We start from the raw sequence: 22,582 nt of genomic DNA, 5'->3' as shown, positions 1-22,582 counted from the left end.
TACTATACAAAATCAACCACAGCCTCCTATATAAGTTTCTGCAAATGGCAGGCAGTGAGATGACTCAGTCAGGCTTAGGGATAGGCCTTGGATTCAGATTTAGCCTCAGATACTAGCTGTGTGACCCTGTTCAATTCATTTAACTTTCATTGCCTAGCCTTTACTCCTATTGATTCTGAGAAAGTATCTCTCCCTATTTCTTCTTATTTGCAACCTCCTCCTCCCCAGTACCCTGTGGCTCATCTTGTTTTTTGGTATCAGTTCCTGCCCAAAATGTTTGCAGCTTATGCCTGCCATAATCATTTTTCAAAATGCACTATTTTCAGGGGCAGCTGAGTGGCTGAGTGGATTGAGAGCCAGGCCTAGAGATGGGAGATCCTAGGTTCAAATCTGGTCTCAAACACATCCTAGCAGTGTGACCCTGGGCAAGTCACTTAACCCCCATTGCCTAGCCCTTACCATTCTTCTGCCTTGGAGCCAATACACAGTATTAACTCTAAGACAGAGGGTAAAGGTTTAAAAAAAATGCAGTATATTCAATTGTGATCTGACAACTAAGCTATTCTTCCTTCTTTCACTTGGAACTTTTTGCAATTTTCTGTCTTCCAACTCCAACTTCACACTTGTTCAGTCATTTTGGGTGTTTTCTTGGCAAAGATACTAGAGTGGTTTAACATTTTCTCCAGCTCATATTTCAATGAAGGAACCGAGGCAAAAAGTAGGTAATGACTTGCCCTGGGTCACATAGTAAGTAGTGGATTTGAATTCAGGTTTTCCTGACTCCATGTCTACTACTATCCACTGCCCCACCTACCTTATCTGAACTCGTAAGTTTATGCCTTTAATATCTATTTCAAGAAAGATAATAGTCATTCTTGGTCACCAAGAGACTACCACTATCTATTTCAATGATCTTTCAAATTCTTTTAATTCCATTCATTCTAGTTATGCTTCCTTGAATGCTACAAAGTATTTCATTTCACCAGAAAAACAATTAGTAGATGTTGTCATTCTCAATAAATGTTCTATAAAAGTAAGTGGGCACAACAAAACAAAAGAAAGGATTCAAAAATGACAAAAACTTCAGTTTCATCTATATATTTTTCTGGTATGGTTGACTCTACTCATGGTTTGACCTTCATTGCTCATTTCCAAGATATGTAAAGAACTCTGAGAATCTTAAAGTGCTATGTAAAATGCCAGCTATTACTGTTACTATTAATATTGTTGTTATTAATATGCTTTTACCTGAAGTTTCTCTGCAAAGTAGTCACTGCATATGGAAGTTTCTTCATTCTCTTTCTAGTCTGGAAACCCTTCCATGCAGCCTGGATCTTGCAAGCTGCTTGATAAAATTTCTGAAATTTAATGCCAGAAAAGACATTTAAAGGATTTTATTTTCATTTCAGTTCTTGAAAAATGAGTCTTAACAAGCAGTGTCCATCTCAAATAGGAAAGCGGGGAGAGAACATCTGCTTTATGTCGAGCATTGCTGCTCAGAGCTCAGAGCAATTATAGTAAGGAAGACTTCTCTCTTAAACCTACACTACATTAAGCTCTGCAAAAGGTAGTTAGAGAATAGTTAAAGGAATTAATTCAGCATGAGCAGCAATCTAAAGGGCAACTTCAAAAACTTACCCCCAAAATATTTTTCTTGATTAACCCTACCTATATTACTGTCCTCTTGGGTGGATGTTACTATTCTGCTTATTCCAATGTTGTCTAATAGTTGACTCCTTGTGACTTTAATTCATTTGAAAATTTTTGCAGCAGTATCTTATATTGAATATTGACTGGAAGAAAGAGTAATAATGAACAGACTAAAGGCTCCATCAAGTCCCAAAAGACCAGTTAAGGTGACAGAGAAGGACAAAAAGTACAATTAAGCTCTCCACAAAGATCTAGATAGCATGTTAAGTTGAGTTATGATTAGGAAATCCAAGTAATATCACAATGAGTATTATCTCCAGCCCAGATCAACATAGGGAGAAAGAGAGAAGGATCTGCCAAACTTGGGATGGAGTCTCACCAGGAATGTCTGAAGAAGGCCCTAGCCTCAGCAGTACCCCAAGGCAAGAAGATGACCCATACCTGACACACAGGTGACCTGACCCTGCACAAGGAGTAAACAGGGCCAGGTGTGTGGAAGAGAGGACTTGGGAAGCACGCAAAAGGCAGAGGCGGAGGCTGATAACCTGTCAATCAAACGAAGGTTCCATTTGGAAGGTTACCGGGAGAAGCAGTTGAAAGAAGGAACTGACCAACTGAAGGATTATGTCTTTTAACCTTGAAAGACAGAAAGGAGAGGTGGTTCTCTTGTTCTTGGAGATTGAAAAAGGAAGGACAATAGTCCAGAGACATCTCTTTGACTTGTTCTATTTATGATAGTGACTGAACTGCCAGACCTATCAATCATTCCTCTCAATTTGAACTCTATCCCAATATCCTCCAACCTAAGGTTTACTGAAGTGTTAGGGAAATCTCCAACCCTCTTACCTCTATTCTCTATCTTTTCCTGTCTTACCCAAATAAACCTCTTGCTTAAGATAAAGAAGAGAAAAAGTATTTTCATTTGAAACATCATAGCTCACCCTGAGCAATTTAGATAAAAAGAGAAAGGGGAGAGGGGAAGCTGAAGAGGCTGAAGAAGAGGGAGGCTGAGAGAGGGAGGAAACAGGGGGAAAGGAGGGTAGGCAAAAAAGAAGATAACTGCCTGATCTGTTAGTTATCTATTAACAACCAAATACAGTCCCTTATTATTATCTATTACAGGTGACACTCAAGACCTCTGTCATTTATACCTTAAGACTGGGCCACAAATCCAGTGAAGATGTAGAAGAGCATTTTGGTAGTCCAGGGAAATAAAGACCCTTAGCTGTATACTACAAGTATTGAAGCAAGCAGCAGCAATGTGGCTCTAAGTCCAATTCTGGCCCTAATAAAAAGTTAAATGTCAGGAAGCAACAGTGAAAGCATGAGTAAACAACAACAACAAAAAGAGTTATTATGGTGACAAGGACACTCAAGATACAATACTGGAAAAGGATGACTCCAAAACATCTATAGGCAAAACCTTAAAGAAAATCACAGCTTGGTTCATCTAGAACTTCTGGGAGCAGTGCAGCAATAGGTTTTTTTTTAAAAAGAGTTTAAAATGATTTTGCAAAATAAATGAGTGCATTGGAGGAAAAAATGGAAAAAGAAGAGAGCTATGGAAGAAATAATTAGAAAGAGAATTAACAGCTTAAATGAAGTGGTATAAAGTCTTATCCAAGAAACAGACTCCTTGAAAATTAGAATGGGGCAAAAGGAAGTTGATGACTCCAGGAGATAATAAGAAATATTAAAATGAAGTCAAAAGACTGAACAAAATAAAAGAAAATTTAAGATATTTCCTAGTAAAAACAACTAACCTAGAAAACAGATCAAGGAGAAAAAATTGAGACTCCTTAGATTACCTCAATGCCATGACCAAAAAAAGAATATATCATATATAATAAAACTGTCCAGATGTCTGAACCAGAGTGGGGCAAAGTGGAAATAAAAAGAAACCATTGGTCCCTACGTGAATCAAACTCCCAAATGAACTTTATATAGTCCAAAGAACATTATAGTCAAAATTTAGAGCTTTGAGGTAAAAAAAAATGCAAGTAGCCAGAAAAAAAGAATTAAAGTACCAAGCAACTTCAGACAGAATCGTTCATAATTTGGCAGTCAATATTATGAAGGGGAGAGCTCAGAATGTGATATTCCAGAAGACAAAGGACATAAAGCTTATATCCAAGAATAATTTACTCAGCAAAACTAAGTATAATGCTACAATGAGAAAACAGATCTTTAATGAACTCTAAGACTTGCAAGTATTTCTGATGAAAAGACTAGAGCTTTGTAGACACTTAATGAAGTTCAAGAATTAAAGGGAATCATTAGGTTAATATTTGGGCAGCTAGATAGAGGAGTGGATAGAGCACTGGGCTTGGAATCAGGAAGACTCATCTTCCCAAGTTCAAATCCAGCCTTGGATGCTTAACTAGTTGTGTGACTCTGGGCAGGTCACTTAATCCTTTTTGGCTCAGCTTTCTCATCTATAAAATGAGCTGGAGAAGGAGATAGCAAACCATTCTAGTATCTTTGCCAAGAAAACTCCAAAACAGAGTCACAGAGAGTTAAACACAACTGAAATGATCAAACACCAACAAAATCAATATGAATGAGCAATCATGAGGGACTAAACAAAGATAGACTTATTACATTTTATGGTGCTTGGCATAGGAGCTTAATATTTAGGAGTGTAATACAATAGGAGCTTAATAAATACTTACTGACAGGCACACTAATATGGGAAAGGAAAGGGGATGGAAATGAGCATTTTTCTAGTGCCTACTATGTACCAGGCACTATGCTAAGTGTTTTTTACAAATATTATAACCTTTGATTCTTACACAACCACCCTTCAAAGGAAGGTACTATTATTATTCCCATTCTACAATTGAAGAAACTGAGGCAAAGATTAAATGGTTTGCTAAGGGTCACACAGCTAATAAATGTATGAGGTCAAATTTGAACTGAGGTTTTCCTGATTCCAGGCCCAGTACTTTATATACTATGCTACCAGCTGCCTACAATAATAAAGGAAGATGATATATATTTGTCCCATTAGGAATCTAACTAGTCAGAGAACATAGGCAAGGAGTTTTTTAGGTGTTTTTTTTTTAATTCTTTCATGATGTTAAGCAAAGAAAGGCCTATTAGCCTTAACTGCCTAGCCTTTACCTTTTGACTTGGAACTAATACATAGTGTTGATTCTAAGACAGAAGGTAAGGAATTTAAAAAAAAAGAAAAGAAAAAGAAAACACCAACAAGTACCAAAAATTATTGTAGGCCTAAAGATTCCTAAAAAAGAAATAAGCAACTTCCTATGGGCTGCAAGCAAAGACTTAAAAGGAAAAAGTAGGTTTCCCATAGTCTATATAAATAACTTGAAGAAATGAAAGAGGAATTAAAAACAAGAGAAGAATCAAAAGGATAATAAATTCTTTAGAAGAAAAACTAGTAAGCCTTATCTAAGAAATAGATTTCCAGAAAATAACAATAAGCCAAACAAGTCAGTGACTCCATAAGAAAGCAAGAAATACTAACATAAAGTCAAAAGATTGAAAAATGAAAGAATGAAAGTATAAATTATCCGATATAAAAAATGACTGTCCTAGAAAACAGAACAAGGAGAGAGAGTTTAAGAATCACTGTTCTTCCCAAAAGCCAAGAATATTTTCAAAAGACTGGACACTGTATTTCAAGAAATCATGAAAATAAACTGTTCAGATCCCTTGGAACCAGAGGACAAAAAAAAATTAGAAAGAATCTACCAATTGTCTAGTCTAGTGACAGAAACCATGAAAGGAGAAGTCTTAATGTGACTTAATGTGACACCAAAATCCAAGCCTTCTCATCAATGAAAAAATACTGCAAGTCTTCAGAAAAGAAGCAATTCAAATACCAAGGAATTTAGTCAAGCTTCACCATATACTACACAACATCACTGTGTGATCCCTTTTGCTTATTTGCTACAAGAATTTTTTTCTTTCTCATCACTTTTTAAATTGGTGTGTGGGTTGAGAAGAGTTAGCAATACTAATCTCTGTCCAAAGGCTCCCAAAAAAGGGGGTTATTGAAACTTAAAAAAAATGAACAGAAGGAAATTCAGAATGAAGGACAGTTCTGAAAGTAATGTCTGGAACTTTTATACTTTAAAAAAAGTAGTATGAAATAGATTTATGATTTCATCTATAATTCTCTTTTCTTATTCCGATATAAATATGGGAATTTTCTTTTAGTGAATTAAGTTCAAAACCTAAAAATATTTTTAGAAAAGTAAGTGTAAGTTATAATAAATGCAGCTAGGAACACAAATGCATATTGAGAAATGCCTATTGAACTGAGGATGAAAGGGAAAAAGGCATTGTTAAGATGGTAGTTTTAGTACATATTCTGACAGCCAATATAGTAGTATCTATGAATCAAAAATTATAGTTGAATGGTTTACAGTAATTTGAAATAAAATATTAACAGTTTGGTTTAATGATAAATTGGATTATGCATATTTGTGGGCTGGTAGTATTAATCTTCTGAGGGGCAAAGACCTCACCAATCAGATAGCATTTCTCAAAGAGAAGTCATTTATTAAAAATATTAGAAGGGAAATAAGGAAAATAAAAAAAAAGCCAAGTCAATTAACAAACATCAAAAGTATCATGTTAATTATTCAATACCTGATCTTCGTGGCAGACTTCAGAATGTAAGAGACTGAACAGCTGTTTAACTTCTTGGTCAATTTCTTTCCCAGAGCACTGCTTATTTAGTATGCTTTTAAGTCCTAGAAATTAATTTTCAAAGATATTCAGAGATTAAAACACATTTTCTTCAGCTAATTTTCAGAAAAGCATTTTTAAAAGCCACTGTTTTTTCCATTCTCAGTGTCAAAATTGAAGTATCTTGAGATTCTTAATACCCTTATTCTGATGCAACTCAAAATTATGGATTTGAGGCTTACCATACAGTCTATGTTTTCTCAACTGAAAAAAAGTTCCATTTTGTTCCCTAACTCAATCTCCAAGAGATAAACTAGAGATAAAGCAAAAGGTATTCAGCACATATTCTCAAAGCATGTTAAAAATAAGTGTTTCCCATAGGTGAGAAAGAAAATATGGCTTTCTAGTGTACCATGCACAGGTGGCAGTCAGGTTTTTTAGTGATTTCCTTTGAGCTAGCCAATCTTTTCTAGGTCTCAGAATTTCTTAATTGAACAAGTCTTCAACACTGATCATTATTCCAAAAATCCTGAGTAAGATATATAAGTACTATTGCTCAGATATTATTAAAAAAAGCAAAAAAATATGATTATCAAATTCTGTCATAAGTTTCATGGAGTATTCACATTTCATAGTTTCAAAATTTTTAATGATACAGTAAACAAGCATTTTCTCCTAGCATTAACAAACAAAAGTTTTAACTATTGTTCCTTATCTATACACATCTCATACTGGTAGTTGTTTAGTTATTTTTATTTGTGTCCATCTTTTCATGATCCCCTTAATTTAAGGATTTTCTTGGCAAAGACAATGGAGTGGTTTGCCATTTCCTTCTCGAGCTCATTTTCCAGAGGAAATTGAGGAAAATGGGGTCAAGTGACTTGCCCAGGGTCACACAGCTGGGAAGTGTCTGAGGCCAGATGTAAACCCAGGATCTCTCATCTCTAGGCCTGGGTCTCAATCCACTGAGCCACCCAGCTGCCCCCAGTATATTTGTATTTTAATACAAATACTGTATTCCAATTCTTTAAAAATCTACAGCTTATAGAAGGAATGATGAACTGTTTGATTTCTATAAGAACTGTAAAGATCTCCATGAACTGATGTGGAATGAAATGAGCAGAACCAGGAGAACATTGTACATAGTAAGTGAAACATTTTGGAACAATCAAATGTAATAGACTTTGCTACCAAAAACAGTGCAATGATCCAGGACAATCCCGAGGGACTTATGAGAAACAATGCTATCCACATCTAGAGAAAGAATGGTTGGAGAAGAAATGCAGAAGATATGATTTATCACTTGTTTATGTGGGTAAGTTATTTGGGATTTTGAATTTAAAAGCTTACTCTATTATAAAAATTAATATGAAAAAACTATAGCTTAATAGTAAATATTGTTAGTTTTGGTTAGTATGTTAGTTAATTTTGCTGAACTCTGCCCCCCATATTTTTTCTTTCTTTTTTTTTAACCCTTTTAAACCCTTAAACCTTTTAAACCCTTGTATTGGTTCCAAGGCAGAAGAGTGGTAAGGGCTAGGCAATGGGGATCAAGTGACTTGCCCAGGGTCACACAGCTGGGAAGTGTCTGAGGCCAAATTTGAACCTAGGACCTCCCGTCTCTAGGACTGGCTCTCAATCCACTGAGCTACCCAGTTGCACACTCCTCCCTCCCCCCTTCTTATATTCTTTCTAACAAGGGATGGCTTTCTAGGGAGGACCAGATTGGCAAAGAAAGTTGAAGGATAATGGCTATCTGCTGAAATAATAAAAATATATTTAAAACATTTTAAAAGAAATGTTCACCTATATTTCAATTATTCTCCTTTGTCTACCTGTAGTGTCAACAGATCAAAATCAGAAACCATTAAAATTCCCCTCCCCACACCAACTTATGATTTGTCTACAGAATTCCTAGCATAAAAACTTCCTCTATAAAAGCTTCTCTGTATCTTAAAGTCTTAAAGATTTGCCTAGAACACCACATGGTTCAGTGACTAGCCCAAGATCACAGAGCTAGCATGAGTCAAAAGCAGAATTTAAACCCAGATGGATCTTCTTGACTCCAAGGCCAGCCCTTTTCAGGCTTTGACCTTTTTTAGTTACTAGAAGCAAGTCATCTGTTAGGACAAATAAATGGCTCCATTATAGAGAAAATCTTTAAGGATCCTAGCAAAGCAAAAATGTTATTTTTACAGTTCAATTCTTTTTTTCTTCATTATAGCTGAGTAAAATGCTTGTCTTCTGTCAATCTCAAGACCCAAAATATATTGTATATATTACCTGTATATCGGCTATTCAGCAGCATAATTATTTCTGGATGAGAACTGGCCAGCAACAGCAATAGTTTTATGGCAGCACTTCCAATAACAAGACAAGTTGAAGATGAAAGCTTAAAAATAAGTTCATCTAAAATGGAATGAAAGGCTTTTTCTTTTATCATAAGGAAGTCTCCACTAATAAAACAAAAAGAAATCCAAAGATATTAGTGGTGGAAGCAAATATGTTAAAATTAATTTCAAAAAAGTTCTACTTCTCTGACAACTGACCACAAAATATGTTTTGATTCACATGATTACTAATCCTGAAACATGCTGCTTGGCTCTAAAAATATATCAGTTCATATCACCAAGTATTTTTTGACAACTATGTGCAAATGTACTATTCTAATTGTTGCTTAAGATTAAAAATATATGAATTAAGTTCTATCCTTTCAAGGAGACTAATTTAGGTGGACAAGAAAAAATTTAAATGCTGCTAAAATAGTTGGTGATTTATTATTTATTATCTTGTGACATCTCAGCTCAAATTATACTGTTACTATGTTACCCCAATATGTTTAAGCGCTACAGCTATTATTTATACAGTTCATCTGGCTACTGTGTACCATCTTGCCTTGAATAGAAGAAAATGTCACAGAGCACACTGTAAACGAATGAACATTTATTAAGCACTTATCATTGGGCTAAATCCATTAAAGATAAAAATAGAAAAACTGAGACCATTCCAAATGTCAAGAACTCAAACCCAAATTAGGAGGACAACATTTAAATTAAACTGCAAGATGGATTAAAGTCCCAAGGGTGCAGTGATAAGGTGGGCAGAAAGACCTGAGTCCTTAGGGTATATTGCTGGTTGGATGAGAGTGCTTAAGGGTTTGAAGGGCAAAGAAACATGGCCCAGGGGGCCTTAGGCCGATGGTTAAGCCTTGGTCAGTATTAAAGCAGGTGCCTCTTGAAAATCTCTTCCAAGAGCAATATCTGTTCCTAAAAAGCTGGTCCACAGGGTCTGGGTGGCCAGGGGATTGGAGGAGAGGTAGAAGAGAATGGAGGCGGCTGGGATGGGTCCCCAAACAGACACAGTTATTTGCCAAAAGTAAAGATGACTTTAAGACTTAACAAATTCGAATGGCATGGCAACAGTATGACTATTTTAAAACCACCACCTTCACTTTTCCCCATCTACTCCATCCCTAATATTTTGTAATCCAGTGCTATGGGATGATTTTCTAACTAGGTTAATCTTCTCACTGGCCTCCAACAAGTTTTGGAGTTTCTAAAGTTCTTCATCAATTCAGGCTCATAACTTCCTTCAAGATCCAGCTTGAAAATTTATTGTCCCTCCAAAATTTTCACTGACTAATTAATTCTACCACAATTTGATGACATCTTTTACTTGATGCCCCATTAGCACTGATACCTATTATTATGACCTCCAAGGTCTTAACTGCCTTCTACTCCACAAAATGTGTTCAACTGCTGCTTTCCTATTATCAATTCCTCGACTTTTGTTTCCTTAGTATCTTCAATTAAATTGCAACCAACCTACCAAATGGATCAAGTCATATTTTTTTTCCTGTATTTCTCCATAGTAACTAATAGTTGTATGGGGCACTTTATGGAATCAATTAAGATTTACTACATGGACTGTATAATGAAGCATTTTACAGAGCACTGCTGATTTTCCATTATACTGGGGAAAGAAAAGGGGCACCTTCAGTTTTGATGTTTTGGGAAATACAAATAGTATTTCTAGGTTCTAAAAACAGCTCTCAGCACCCTATGATTTTGTCTTTTATTTTTCTCTATGAAAAATACTGTTGTTATTTCTCAAGTAACAGGTACCTAGAATATAAGGCTATTATGTTTCCTAAAAACTAATATAAATTGAATACATCTTACTTCTGAGAAAAATTATGTAAAACTAAGTTACCTTTTGACTTGTAATATGTTCTGTAATACAGTCATGATTGAAGATCCTGTTTTAATATCATCCGTTTGCAACAAATGTAAAAAATGATCACTTTGTAGTACTGTAGGTATAGAAGGAAAAAGGAAAGATCAAAGAAGTGAATATTAGGAAGATAAATATAAATATATATAAATATAATACTAAAGTATTAAAACAGTTTCAAAATTCAGTATTTCCTGCTCTTTATACTCTGCAGTAAGGTTTCTAAAGGTCAATAGTTTCAATAATCATAAATATGAATCATCAGTTTTAGTGATTGTATAAACTGATTTAAAATTTATAACTTCTACAAACCAATGAATTTCATTGAGGCTTTTCTGATTCCATGAATTATTTAAAGTATTCTTGATCTTTAAATTATTCTTTTATTTTAATATTATTTAAGGGAGTACAAAGGAGATAGATAAGCAGGGAAATGTTGATACTTCCGTGTTAAATGCAACACATACTTTTTAAAATAGCCATATGTAATAGATTCAGAGTTTCTTTTACAATCCTTTTTCTAATCTTCTTTGCATGTGAGAATGTTCATATGTTTACTGGGAATAAACACCCTTTCTCTGTCATGGTCTATTTCACCTTTGGCAACCTTGGGATCAAAGACACTTCTATTAGGGAAGGATCCATAGGGGGGCCTATAGGACATGGAGACCCTGGATTCAAATCATGGGAGCAAGAGGTCAGGAAGAATCACAATATGGTGACAAAAAATGTTTTTATTCAATGGGGAGATCATGTTTCCAACAGCATGGGAAACTCCAGTAAAGATTCTATGAAATGGCATTTGAAAGGAGAACTTTCGGTTCTCCTCTCAAATCAAATCCTCTCAAAAAGGATGCAGGCTTCAAACAAGTCCTAAAGCTCATCAAACAGTCCCCAGATAATGAGGATCAACTTGACTTCAAGCAGTGATTACTACTTGGCAAGGTAGATGCTGATAGTTTTGCTGGCCAAATTCAGAAGGCAGTTACCACAACAGTTAAAAGAGAGGCCTGGTGGCAGTTAGATGGCCCAGGAGTTTGAGAAATGCCCTAGAAATAGGAGGTCCTGGGTTCAAATGTGCCCTCAGACACTTCCTAGCTTTGTGACTTGGGTAAGTCAGTCACTTAACTCCCACTGCTTATTCCTTACAGCTCTTTTGCCTTGGAACCAATATACAATATTATATATTGTATATATACCTTACAATAAAATGGAAGGTAAGGTGTTGGGTTTTTTTTTTTTTTGAGAGGCCCTTTGCCTGCATTTCTTAAAAAAACTCTTGATAACAACCAAAAAAACCCTTAGCACCTAAGTATTAGTAACTAAGTATTAGTTCCAAGGCAGAAGAGTGGTAAGAGCTAGGCAAATGGGGTTAAGTGACTTGTTCAGTCATACAGCTACACCCTGTATTTCTGCCTAGTTTCCTTCAAATTTCCTCTTTTACAACAAAGGTTCAGATTTCAATCTGTAGTTTGTAAAGCAGACAATTAATGTCAAGATAGCACACAATGATAACACCTAGAAGAACAAAAGACAAGATCAGATCTTAATCTGGGAAGGTAACACAGTTGCTTTAGAAATTGGGCTCAGAAGATCTGAGGGTATTTTTTCCTTTCTTTATATCCCAATACTTAGCGCATGGCTTGGCACCTAGCAAGCATTTTAAATAAATGCTTAATGACTGACTAAAATGTAGATAGAAGAAAATTTCACTTTGGCATCATCTCCAACCAGTATAATGTTCACTTTACAAATAAAAGGTTAATGCTATAGTCATTATACAGATATATTTCTCTTCATTAGTATTACTTCAAGGCAGTTTCACTAAGTATTTGTTAAGTTACAGGAAAAAATATGTGTGTGTGAAATTATGTTTATTTTTTTAATTAATATTTATTTATATGCTTTAAAATTATGTGGACTCAGTAATGGCATTAAAATCAAAGATGATCATTTAATTGTCATTTTGTTCTGTGCTTACCCACTTAATCTTCTCTTACCATATTTAGTGAGCTGAATATGCCCTCCTAGTAACCAGCACAAAGAGTCTATCACACTTTGGAAATGCCACAAGAATTCATCTTTTTCTTCATCCTTTTTGCAAAGAAAACATAACAACTTTTATATATCTCTGCCTTTTCTGTTGCAAGATGCCCATTTCCTGGACACATAGATTGCTGAGGTCATTTACCCTTAGTCTATTTCATTGATCCATCCTTCTATCTCTTAGCCAGTACCATATTGTTTTGCTGACCACTGCTTTATAGTATAGTTTGAGATCTGGAACTGCAAGGCCACCGTCCTTCACATTTTTTTTTCATTAGTTCCCTTGACATATTTGATCTTTTGTTCTTCCAGATGAATTTTATTATTATTCTTTCTAGTTCTATAAAATTTTTTTGGTAGTTTGATACGTATGGCACTGAATAAGTAAATTCATTTGGCTAGAATTGCCATTTTTATTATATTAGCTTGGCCTACCCATCAGCAATTAATGCTTTTCCAACGGATTAGATCTAGTTTTATTTGTGTGAAAACTGTTTTGTAATTGTGTTCATACAATCCCTGTGTTTGCTTGGCAGATAGATCCCTAAATATTTTATATTTTCCAGAGTGATTTTAAATGGAGTTTCTAACTCATTGCTGATTTTTATTGGAAATATATAGAAATGCTGGTGATGTATGTGGGTTTATTTTGTATCCTGCAACTTTGCTAATGTTATTATTTCCACTAGCTTTTTAGTTGATTTTCTAGGATTCTCCAAGTATGCCATCATATCACCTGCAAAGAGTGATAGTTTAGTTTCCTCACTGCCAACTTTAATTCCTTCAATTTCTTTTTCTTCTCTAATTGTTACAGCTAGCATTTCTAGTACAATAAATCCTGGTTTCCCAGTGTATATAAAAGTTATGTTTACACGATATGGTACTACTACTAGTAGTCTACTAAATGTGCAATATTATGTCTAAAAAACCATATGTATACCTTATTTTAAAAATATTGCTAAAACTACTTTTATTTGAGACCTCATTGAGTTGTAATATTTCTGGGGGGTGGAAGTTCTTGCTTCAATGTTGATGGGTAAAACTGGTCAGAGTGGTGGTTGCTGAAGGTAAATTACTGGAGAAATTTCTTAGAATAAGGCACCAATAAAGTTCACCACATTAATTAATTGACTTCATTTGAATACTTAGAGGTCATTATACACTTATTAACAAGTTTAATTTCAATAATTGTGTTTCAGAGAACAGGATGGCCCAAGGAGAGGGAGAGAGGTCAAGGAACAGCTGGTTAGTAGAGCAATTATAATATACCTATTTATTGATTACATTTTCTGTCTTATATGGATGTGATTCTTGGTGAGCCAAAACAATTATAATACTAACATAAAAGATCACTGATTACAGAGCCTCATAACATATAAAAAATGAAAAAGTCTGAAATATTGTGAGAATGACCAAATGTGACAAGAGATGTGATGTGAGCACATACTATTGGAAATAAAACTTGTTCAATTCAGGGTTGCCACAAACCAACTTATAAAATATGCAATTATCTGCAAGGAGCAATAAATCAAAGTGCAATAAAACAAGGCATGCCATTTATAACAAGTGGCCATTTATAACGACAGTTTAGGTAATTTGTTCAACAGTTCCTCAATCTCATTTTTAAGTTCCTTAAAAACTTCCAGACTTTGTGTATCCCAGTTGAGATACACAAAGATGATCTCTGTACATTTTCTCACTATCTGACTTCCAAAGAAAAAGAGGGATTGGAAAACTCTTAAGCTTTCTTGGTAGTCAAAGACAAAGAATTCAACTTGCTCCGGTATTGCTGTTTCAATCCTTTTGCACTATGAACAATGGGGTCCCACTGATACTCTGTCTGGCTTCATATGCCCATTAAGAATCTTTTATGATTAAGTTTATACAGCAATAACTCATATTAAATGGTTTGAAAGGAATAGAGCACTATACAAATGTAGATAATGTAATTATCTTTATTTAAAAATGAAATACTAAATATTTATGTTTTTAAAATGTTAAGACCCTATCATTATATGACTTGCTGTTTTCTTGAAATTCAGTAATCAGAAAAAAACCTCATTTTTATTCTCTACCCCTAGAGGGAGCCATTAAAAGTATTGTATTTAGAAAGCAAAATCTTCCCTCCTCTTCTGTTTCCATGTAAGGGCTAGGGAGAATTTTACCACTTTCAAGACTAGTTCTTCTTCTACCTTCTTCTCTTTGGTTGCAATCCCCCTCAAAAAGTCACAAGTTGCCAGCTTAATTTGTAACTTCATTTTCCATCAAATTACCTACTGGAAAAAAAAATATTCTTTTTCTTAGATAGTAGAAATGCCTTTAGAGGTTTCAGGCACATACCTTAACTGCACTGATGTAACATTTTTGCAATCGCCTCCCTAAAGTTAGGAAATTGTCTGCAGCTGAAGGAAGCAATTTATTATAAAATTCTTCTGCCTCTTCTTTTGGCTCCAAGCCCACACAGCATTGGCTAAAACAAGAACATGGTTTTACATGTGATTTGGTTTGTATTTATTACAAATATTTGTTGAGCACTAAAACTGCCACAAATGTTCAACATTTTAAGCCACAATTTCTTAGCATCCTTTTTTTCCCACAAAAAAACAAAAGGCTTTTCCTTCAAAATCCAACTAGTAACTTTCAGAAAAAGTAAACTTACTCAGGAAAAATTAACAGACTATCAAAGACTGCAGTGAGGCCAAGAAGGTAGAGAATGAAAAAAGGTATTCGATTTGGAAATTAAGAGACTATTGGTAATTTTGGAAAAAAACAGTTTTGGTTGAATGAAGCTGAAAGCCAAACTACAGAAATAAGAAGTGAGTGAGAGAAGGGACAGTTAGGTTGCTCAGTGGATTGAGAGCCTGGCCCAGAGATGGGAGGTCTTGGGTTCAAGTCTTACCTCAGACATTTCCTAGCTCTGGGACCCTGAGCAAGTCTTACCAATCTTCTGCCTTAGAACCAATACTTAGTGTCGATTCAAAGACAGAAAATAAGGGTTTTAAAAAAAAAGTTGAGTCACAATAATAAATAGCCTTCTAATAGTTTAGCCAGAAATGGGAGAATAGATACAAGGTTGAAAGCAAACAGTAATGGATGGACAGTGTTTTGAGGATAGGAAGATATGGGGATATTTGTAGGCAGTAGGGAATCAATCAGTAAATAGGTAGAGATTTTAAGATGAGAGACCGGGGAAATTATAGGGAGAGCAATCTGCTGGAGATGATGAGATGGATGCCAAAAGGCCTCCAATGAGGGAGACTCCACTATCTGCTGAGGTGGGCCTTAGTGTCTTTTATTTGGACACTCAGAAAACAAAGTCAAAAACAAAAGAGCTCTTGCGTCAAGGAACCTAAAAGGTACTATTGCCAAAGATTATGAAGTCTTTGACAAATAAAACAAAGATGATGGGGACAATCTGCTGTTATTTTCAGGCTTAAAATGTAAAAACAATAGACTCCGTACTAGAAATGGTATATATTTAACAAAAGCCAGTAAGAATACATTTTTTGGGTGTCTTACAAATTTAAACCAGATGGCTTTAAACTAAAAAGGAAAAAGGGGGGGGGGCAATTGCCTATATCCGGCAAGCTGGATGTAACAGAGTATAGCTCCAGCAATGGAAGAAGAATAGCATCTGAGACACTCAGAAGTTCAGAGGGTTATTAATAGGCAAAAATACAAGGGAAATGCCAGTAATAAAATATATCAACTTAAATATGTAAAGACACAAGTATTCCCTTCTGGAGTATATGATAGAAGAGAGGAAAGCCAGGCATAATATGGCATGTACCCAAAATTTGAAAATGGCAAATTTTAAAGGGTTTAGAGAAAGGAGAAGTGGTGGGATGCAATTCTTCTAGTGCTATTTTTTTTTCGAAACAAAGATGGTCTTAAGAGTTCTAGAAATATGCTTTCTCACATGCAAGAGGAAAATTACATTAACCAAGAACATCAAAAAAGTGCTGGGGATTCTCCCATAAAATAGCTGCATTTTATGTAAAATTGGGGTGGAGGAAAAAAAGTCCCACATGCTTAACTAATTCTGGAAGTATATTTTCCACTCTAAAGAAATCTAAGTAGAAAAGAAGTCAATGCATTTCTGATGTATGTTTTCTGGTTGTTATGATGTGGCTGGCTACAGGTTTTTGGTAAAATGTTATTTTTCATCATTTTAGAAAAAATCAATTCCTTTTTTATATTTAACCCTTGCCTCTCCTCACTGAAAAAATAAAGATGTCTCCTCAATTTCCTACTTGTCATGCTTTTCTCTTCCATGCAAATGAATTTGTTTCCCCATACAAAGTGTGCCTATGAATCCTCTTTTATTTTAATCAAATATAAAAAATATTCAAATGAGTTTTGTCTTCTCAGGCTAAATGTTCATTCTAATGATGGGCTTAAACATTTTTGGAATTGTCTTCATCATCATTTTAATTCTTCTAAATAACCTGAATGGTAGTTAATCTGACTTATGAAGGTGGATTTTATTTCTGCAAATAGCAAAAAGCCATATATGGTGGGTATTCAGGCTAGATAATGCCAGAAATGTTCCTTCTGGTCCTGAACCAAAGCTTATTGTTTCTTTATTATCTATCTCATCTAGCCCTATACTTTATATATAGCAGATTCTTTAAAAAAAAAAAACTTGAGAAAAAACTACCACCTATAAAAGGAAACTCTTAAAGAGTTTTTCTAAAAATGTTGCTATCAATGGCACCATTGATTATAGATATATTGCCTTCCAAAATGACTACTTTAATAGACAACAGTCATGGATATATAATGGATACATGAATTCTGAAGTTTGCTATTAAAAAAATGGGAGAGGAGAAAATCAGTCTCATTACTTTAGAGTCACACTTAGATAATAAAGATCTTTATTCAGTCAATATATGTAATTATTCTTTCATGAGCTAGCTTGCTTAAATAAAGTAAGAACCATAAACCCTTTGGGCTTTGGTAGGCTTTTCCATTTAGAGCCTCTTCAGCAAATGGTCTCACTTCTACAGCTTTCCAAACCATACAAATTAAAACAAAACAAAACAAAAAAACCCTAGCCCTCTACTAGGTGGTACCTTATCAACAGGAAAGTACTAGAAAATGGCATTTCTGATACTCCCTATTATGTAAGGAAAATAGAAGATATTAAAGATAATAGAATATTGGAGTCACCATAGGATTTTACTCACTTAAGTATTCATTCTATTTTTTGTTGAGATGGGGATAAAGCTAGATCTGACTTCAGAAAGTTTTTATAAATAATACTGATTTACATGTCCAAATCGCTACTCTTTCATTCATTTTTGAGTCCCAGGAGGACACAAGGAAAATCACAATACAAATAACTCTCATTCTCCAATACTCTAGCTAATGAAATTTTTCTTATAAAAATATAACGGGGGTGGGGGGGGTGGGGCAGCTTGGTGGTTCAGTGAATTGAAAGCCAGGCCTAGAGATGGGAAGTCCTAGGTTCAAATTGGCCTCAGACACTTCCTAGCTGTGTGACCCTGGTCAAGTCACTTGACCCCCATTGCCTAGCCCTTACCACTCTTCTGCCTTGGAATCAATACACAGTATATATATATATATATATATACAGGGAGATTCTAGAATGAAAAGGGGAAATAAGAAGAGTAAGAATTAACTCTTGATTCATTTCTTTGCCTTACCTTAATATCTGTGCAAGCTGGGAAATAGTCACCCAACCACCTTGGATTTTGGCACCATCTTTTCTAAGGACCAATAGGCAATATTGAATGAGGTTATAGCAGTAAATGTCCTGCTTAATCTTTTTTAATTCTGAGCTTCCCAAAGGGGCACTGTTTATAATTTCTGAGGCAAAAGGAAACAAAGCTATATTTATTTACTTCTACCACAATTACCATAGCTTTTAAAAATTACTTATAATTTAAAAATATATTGGAAAGCAACATGACTTGTTCAAAGACATTCATGATCTAATGGATTGGATTATAAGGATTCAAAGAAAGATTTATAGTTTGTCACCTTGTCCAACACCACTCATTAATTTCCAGGAAAAAAATGTAAATATGTTCTGGACCATTTGTCAGTTTAAAGCTATATATATATCTACAGTTCAGAATGAGATGATTAAAATATAATTTTCCAATATAACTTTGCTACTCAAATATATATTGTATGATAACCACAAAAATGTTTCTTTACCTTTTAATTTCAACAATATAACAGGAACATTTTGTTCAGGGCTTTCTGTAACCTCAGCAGCTATAGACAATATCCTTGGGTCCACAGTGGTTGATTCCATTTCCCACTACAAGTTAATTTAATCCTTTAATAAAAACAGACATATAATACAGACCAGTTAGAGACCTATCATACTACATTATTAAAGCATTTTAAATGAGGATGAAAGGTGTTCAATAACATTTCACACCTGAACTTAAACAAGTTAAAAATTTTAAAGTTCATATATAAACTGGCATTGTAGAAAAGTACCAGATCTGGAGTCAAAGAATTATTATCTTCTAGTTCCATTCTCTATATGACTGCAGGTACCACCTGGGAAAGACTATAGGTTTGAAATTGTGGGAGCACCTGGACAAGAACCATAACAGGCTAGCAAAAAGAGCTTTACTAAAAATGATAAAAACGAACTGGAGTCCTGGTTTACAGGAATAAGGGGAATCCCCATTAAAGCCCTTGTAAATGAGAAGCCATCTGTATATGAAACTTCAGCATTACCGGCTTAGCCACCTGGGACAGTCCTTTATAAATTTAGATTACCCTTATGAACCCTAGAGAGTGAAGTAGGTCACATGTGCAGTTTTTCAGGGACTCAACTGGTTGATGGGCAACCAAAGCTACCCAGGGAGAAGCTCAGCATCTTGGATGTTAAGAATTAGGGAGTTCACATGGTCAGGTTCAGGCAGTTGTCATTACCTGGCTAAGTGTGCATATGGTTCCATTGGCCAAGTTCAAAGAAGACACAACTATAGTTAAAACCAAAAGGAGAAAGTTTATTCACCTTGTCTTTCTGTATACACTCTTCAGATTTCCCATTTCCTAGATTGCCTAGGTCACTCAACCTCTGGGAATGTAGGAAGGGTCCCAGCCATAGGACTTCTTTTATTGTTATAGAATTCATAGAGAAGTTTTAAGAATATGATGAATATAGGAAAGCCTTTAACAAGAACTGACATCTTATTCTTCCTTAGAGAACTCATACAGGTGAAAAACCTCATCAGTGGAATGAAAATGGAAAATCCTTCAGGCAGAGAGTACATTTTAATGGATAAAGAATTTATGCTGAAAAAACAAAACCCTATACATGTGAAAATATACTTGGAGTCAGAAGATCTAGGATCTAATTCCAGCTTAGCCAATTTACTATCTTGTAGAGGGGCAGGGAAGAAGGGTATACAAACAAATCATTTCACCTCAGAGGACCATCACTTTCCTTGTCCATTAAAAAAAATGAGGATACACTAAATTAACTCTAAGTACCCTTTTAGCTCCAAGTCTATAATTCTTTCATAAATGCCTATTTTGTCAAATAGTTCAAAATGTCAGTTGTTTTTTGATGACAATTATTTGTTTTCTTTATACAAAAAGCAAAATATAAATCAAATATTATTAGTCTGCTGAACTAGGGAGGTTTCACCTTTCAATGATTCAATAAACATTGATTTCAACTAGCTTTGGCAAATAAAATCTATGACTGAGCTTTCTGATGAAACTTCAAAATCCAGGAAAAAAATCATTTTTAAAGTAATATTGTATCATCAAAAATCAAAGCTACTTTTCACCAAACTGTGAAAAATATATATGCATATGTCAACATAAATCTTAAGGTTGAAGCAAATGAGGATGCATTTTGTGGCAGGAAATATTACTGAATACTGCTAACCAGAACTTAGTAATATCATTAGATCAAATGACATATGTGCACAGTGCTTGTTCTCTTCCCTTTCTTCAGATAAAATAATGATGTAAATTATATTATTTATAATTTGGTCATTATAATTATTGATATAAAAATCACAATTTAACTTGGTTGGATTTAACTAAAATTTCCCTCTCTTCTAATTCTCCATGTTATTTAAAAATTTTTAAATGTCATCCTTTCATAGACTTTTATTTTTTTTCCATAGATTACCCACAAAAACTAGCAGTATTTGGACTAAGCTCAAGATGAGATTCTATGCTTTAGTTCAGTGATGGCACACAGAACACTCTGTGGGCACATGGTGCCCTCCACCCCACCCCACCCCAGTTTGTTATTAGAAAGGCAGAGGCACTTCCCTCCCCCTCTTCACTGTGCCTGATGACATTTTTTCACAACCTCCACCCCTCTGCCCAGTAGCTAATGGGAGCACACAGGGGGTGAGGTAGGGGATGAGGTGGGCAGCACATAGGCAGCAGAGCTGGAGGGGAACAGAGTGCTAGGGTCACTTCCCTCCTCCTTTCTACATGCCCTAAGGACATTCCTAACATCACCCAACCCTCCACCCAGCAGCCCAATGGGAACCCTTCCTCCCTCCCCCATATGGGATAAAGGGGTGAGGCAGGTGCCTCCAGCACTCCTTAAGAGGGAACACAGCACTCACTCAGTTGGGGGGGGGGGGGAAGAAGAGGCACAGGCACAGCACAGCACTCCGCTTCTAAAAGGTTCACCATCAATGTTCTAGTCCACCACAGATCTGAATTTCAGACAATTAGGTTATTAGACTAGGTACTTTATATTTTATTAGGATTCGACAATACTAATGTTCACAGAAGCAACACATTTATAAAAACAAAGCCCTGAAAGAATGGACTTATTTGATGTGACAATCACATTAAATAAAAAGGTTTTACATTATTCTATTTTCTCCAACTATAGTAATATCCCTGATATCCCTGCTTATCAGGTCAAATTACCTCAATCACCTGTAACAAAATGACCAGGAAGCAAAAAAGCCACAGGACTTTTTTCTGAAACAAATCTTTGAAGTAACATTTGAAACTGCTAAATATATTATTAATACTTAATATCTGAAACTACATCTTGAATATTTAAAATTTTTTCTCTTCATCAATATAAATACCTATAGGTATGTATGACTGTTGGGTAAAATACAGTCTTTTTCTCATTTTAGGTACTATACCACAGCTGCAACTTCTTCCACTGGTCACCTGTACTATGCCACAGGAATAGCTTATTTACTGGAACACTTCATTTCCTAGCATTAATGGGAAATGACGAATTCTACATAAGTGAATTTTCCTGATCATTCCTGAAACGCACCAAACTTATTTTAGCTTGCATTTATTATATTTATATTTTATTATTTATAACACTGTAAACATGATTCAAATTAATATTTATGATTCAGTGTTGTTATAAGCAGTTATTCTATACTGTAATGATATAACAATAATAGTTTTCATAGTATATTTTAACCTTATAGCTAGTTTTTACTTCTGCCAGGGTTCCTCTTTTGCAGCAGCAGCACCTCCTTTAAGTTACTGATTCTAATCTGCTCTACTTTAAGGAGATAATATACATATATTTAAACTACAGGTTAAGAATTTATAAGTTCTAGATAACAGAATCAAAAAATTTTACAGTAGGCAAAGACCACAGAGCTAATCTAGTCTAGCCTTTTCATTTTACTGATAATAGCAGGAATTTAATAGACAATAAATATTAACATTTACATATGATTTTTTAAAGTTTACAAAGAACTTTACAAAATACTATCTCATATTATTCTCACAATCACCCAAGGAAGTAGGTGCTATTATTGTACAGATAACTGACACAGAAAGTGGTTATGTTCTAGTATCTAAACCCACACTTGAACTTATATCTTCATGACTCCAGCTACAGTTTGCCATCTAGCTCCCTTAGAGTAAGAAAATTAGTCAGTCATCTTTATTATTTGCAGCTGGGACTGAAATTTTAGCCTTCTGATTTCAGGTTTACTGTGCTTTTCATGCTTCATGCATGCTTCACAGATGGAAAGGTTTT

The 22,582-nt window shown here is 34.9% G+C and overlaps 1 protein-coding gene across 3 annotated transcripts in view; it reads right to left on the bottom strand.

Moving 5' to 3' along the window:
* IQCB1 (IQ motif containing B1) overlaps nucleotides 1-22,582 on the bottom strand; it is a 44,359-nt gene that overhangs the window by 20,527 nt on the left and 1,250 nt on the right. For 2 of the 3 annotated variants that reach the window (XM_056793520.1, XM_016433494.2), the window contains exons 2-11: nucleotides 21,177-21,269; nucleotides 19,510-19,559; nucleotides 18,775-18,898; nucleotides 18,258-18,420; nucleotides 14,929-15,058; nucleotides 12,543-12,636; nucleotides 10,522-10,621; nucleotides 8,593-8,765; nucleotides 6,271-6,374; nucleotides 1,249-1,358 (exon numbers count right to left, since the gene is read on the bottom strand). In XM_056793520.1, the coding sequence (XP_056649498.1) occupies nucleotides 1,249-1,358; nucleotides 6,271-6,374; nucleotides 8,593-8,765; nucleotides 10,522-10,621; nucleotides 12,543-12,636; nucleotides 14,929-15,058; nucleotides 18,258-18,420; nucleotides 18,775-18,874 (974 nt within the window). In that variant the 5' untranslated portion in view covers nucleotides 18,875-18,898; nucleotides 19,510-19,559; nucleotides 21,177-21,269. The remainder of the gene's footprint in view (nucleotides 1-1,248; nucleotides 1,359-6,270; nucleotides 6,375-8,592; nucleotides 8,766-10,521; nucleotides 10,622-12,542; nucleotides 12,637-14,928; nucleotides 15,059-18,257; nucleotides 18,421-18,774; nucleotides 18,899-19,509; nucleotides 19,560-21,176; nucleotides 21,270-22,582) is intronic. The other variant, XM_007493761.3, reaches the window with a different exon arrangement.

Source organism: Monodelphis domestica, chromosome 4, assembly GCF_027887165.1.
Source record: "Monodelphis domestica isolate mMonDom1 chromosome 4, mMonDom1.pri, whole genome shotgun sequence".
Taxonomy (NCBI): domain Eukaryota; kingdom Metazoa; phylum Chordata; class Mammalia; order Didelphimorphia; family Didelphidae; genus Monodelphis; species Monodelphis domestica.
This window is presented reverse-complemented; position numbering and strand designations above follow the sequence as displayed.